We start from the raw sequence: 2,719 nt of genomic DNA on the forward strand, positions 1-2,719 counted from the left end.
GTAATTGCAAATGAAAATACATCAGCATTTTTCTTGTATTTTTCTTTCATCAAAATTTCAGGAGCCATGTAAGTCGGTGTTCCAATACCCTTAGTGAATGTCATGTTCGTCATTAGTAGATTAATATTTCGACTTGATCCAAAATCAGTCAATTTTCCATTGACTTTCTCATTCAAGTCAAGTGAAATAACAAGGATGTTATCCGGTTTTATATCTCGATGTAATATGTTATTTTCATGTAAGTAATATATCCCCTGTGCCGCATCTATCATTATTTTTATTCGCATTTTGACATCGACTTCTTTGTTTGTTTTGTGTTTCATTAAGTCTTGCATACTTCCAAATTGAGCAAATTCAGTGACTAAACACACTTTATTCGGAATGAATACGGCCCCATAAAAGTGTACGATAAACTCACTTCGGAATTTGTATAGCATTGAAACTTCATTTTCAAACTCCACCATCTTCCCTTTTTCATCACTAGTACTCTCTTTCATTCTTTTAATTGCGACGACATTTCCTCTGTAATTACCTTTATACACAATCCCAAATGACCCTTCGCCTATTTTCTTTGTTTCCTCAAGTTCATTATAATTCAATTTTGTGGTGTTTTCAGTATTTGTTTCAATTTTGACTCGTTCGTTATATTGTGTACCTGTTTTCAATTCCAATCCAATGACCATAATATCATCTTTTATGTCACACGAACATAATGGGTTTATAAATATCTCAAATTCACACGCTTCTCCATGCTTTAAAGTAACAATTGAAGGCACCGTCCGAATTTTGTAACAATCACATCCCTCTAAAACACTGAATTGTACCTTCATGTTGTTTTTTGAAGTGTTTCCGATACAAATTAAATCCCTTGTTTCGGTATCAACCTTTATCAACTCAGAATCACTGCTAAGGTCAAATTTCAATTTAATTTTGTTGGCAACTAAAGTGTCACATAATTTATACATCTCGATGTTTGAACGACTCATCAAGAAGGTGCAGACGTTTAGCGAAACTTTCTTTTGTTTTATTTTAAGTACATATGAATATGTTATGATGATAAATGTTGCGATTGATATTATAATAACAATTGAAATAGAAATTGGTACTCCAACTATAAGACCATAACTGGTGTTGTGAAGGCAGTTTTCTCCATCATCAGAGGGCTGATTTGCACCTTCACATTTTACACATTTTGAGTCAATTGCTTCGATACAATTTTCAACTGATGAGAAATACAGACACTTTGAATTTGTCAAAACGTAATTTGGAGTAACACACAAATCACAAATTTCAGCCGAGGAACACACAGTACAATTATCTGAACATTTATTACATCGACCATTTTTGATGAAAAACCCATCATCACAGACAATACAACCGTTTGTCGTCGCTTTGGAACAATTTTTAAGCGTTTTGTTGTTTTCACACAACTTGTTGGATTCACCAGAAATTGTAAAATAGCCATCAGAACACGACAAACACGAATACGAGTTTACACAAGTATCACAAGATATATCACACGTCAAACAATCTTTCTCGACTTTGTAAAACCCGTTTTTACATATAGCACAACCTCCACCTGTGGGCAACTTCACTGAACATTTCTCGGATAATTCTCCAAGACTCTGACACTTTATTTCAGAGTTTAGAAAATAAGAAGATAAACATGAAGTGCAGTACGTCAAATTATAACACGTTTTACAAACATTTTCGCATTTGAGACATTCTAAATTGAAATTATTATAAACTTCATTGTGTTCAGAAGAAAGGTAATATCCATCAGAACAATGTGAACATCCTCTGTTTGTTCTTAAGAGACATTTCGTCTCAACAACGCCTTTTAATTTACTGGTTATGTTGTTCTTTTTTAAAGTATTTTTTGTTTGATCATTCATATTATCTTTATATTCAATTACATCTTCAAAATATTCAGAGCATGTTCCATTTTTTAATTTAAATGAATCTGAACATTCTATACACTTTTTATTTTCGTCATTTGAAGTTATCAAAACACGTTTACAATTATTAATATTGAGTGTATAAATGGGAAGACAAAAGTAGTATCTTTTTTCTTGATTTAACACGGAAATTGAATAATAATTGTCTTTGCGCAACACACGCCCATAAGAGTTGGATTTCAAACAATTTACTTCATCTTTTGAGATACATCAGAATACAACAAATAAGTTGAAGAACACTTTTAGCACTTATCACCAACACAATAATCACATTTTTTATAATTTAATATTTAATAATAAATAAATAATAAACATATAATAATCATTGGTGTATTATTAATAATTAAACCTAATAAACTCAAAAACGACATCTTTTATAATCAAATGGAGACTGATTTCCAATTCTTTAAAAAATTGATTTACTTGGAGAACCTGTCATATACAAAAAAATTGTTTTTGAAAAAAAAACAACGGGAAATATTACAAATGCACCAAATGCCCTGCAAGAATAATTATGATGTACATGAAGGAAAAAATTTTGGAGTAGCCAAAGAAACAAAATCACATGACTACACATCACACATAGAAGTCACACAATAAAATGCAAGAGAGTATTCGACAACAAAAATAACTGAAAAGATAGCTATTGACCAAATGTGCTACGACTTGGTCGCTAATTTATAAAAGCAAACATCAGTCGTAGTAAGAGACAATCCAGAAATTCTAAAAAACAAGTCAACAGATCGCCAAATGAAGTCAAC

General features: G+C 31.3%; 1 protein-coding gene across 1 annotated transcript; it reads right to left on the minus strand.

Moving 5' to 3' along the window:
- Positions 1-20: 20 nt before the first annotated feature.
- Positions 21-2,535, minus strand: EIN_395460 (protein kinase, putative; the record flags this gene model as incomplete). The annotated part of the gene is made up of 2 exons (XM_004184807.1): positions 21-2,149; positions 2,391-2,535. Coding segments are annotated over 2 exons (2,274 nt in total), but the record flags the coding sequence as incomplete, so codon positions are not given.
- Between the last annotated feature and the right edge of the window lie 184 nt (positions 2,536-2,719).

Source organism: Entamoeba invadens (assembly GCF_000330505.1).
Source record: "Entamoeba invadens IP1 unplaced genomic scaffold scaff_1105074724697, whole genome shotgun sequence".
NCBI lineage: Eukaryota > Evosea > Mastigamoebida > Endamoebidae > Entamoeba > Entamoeba invadens.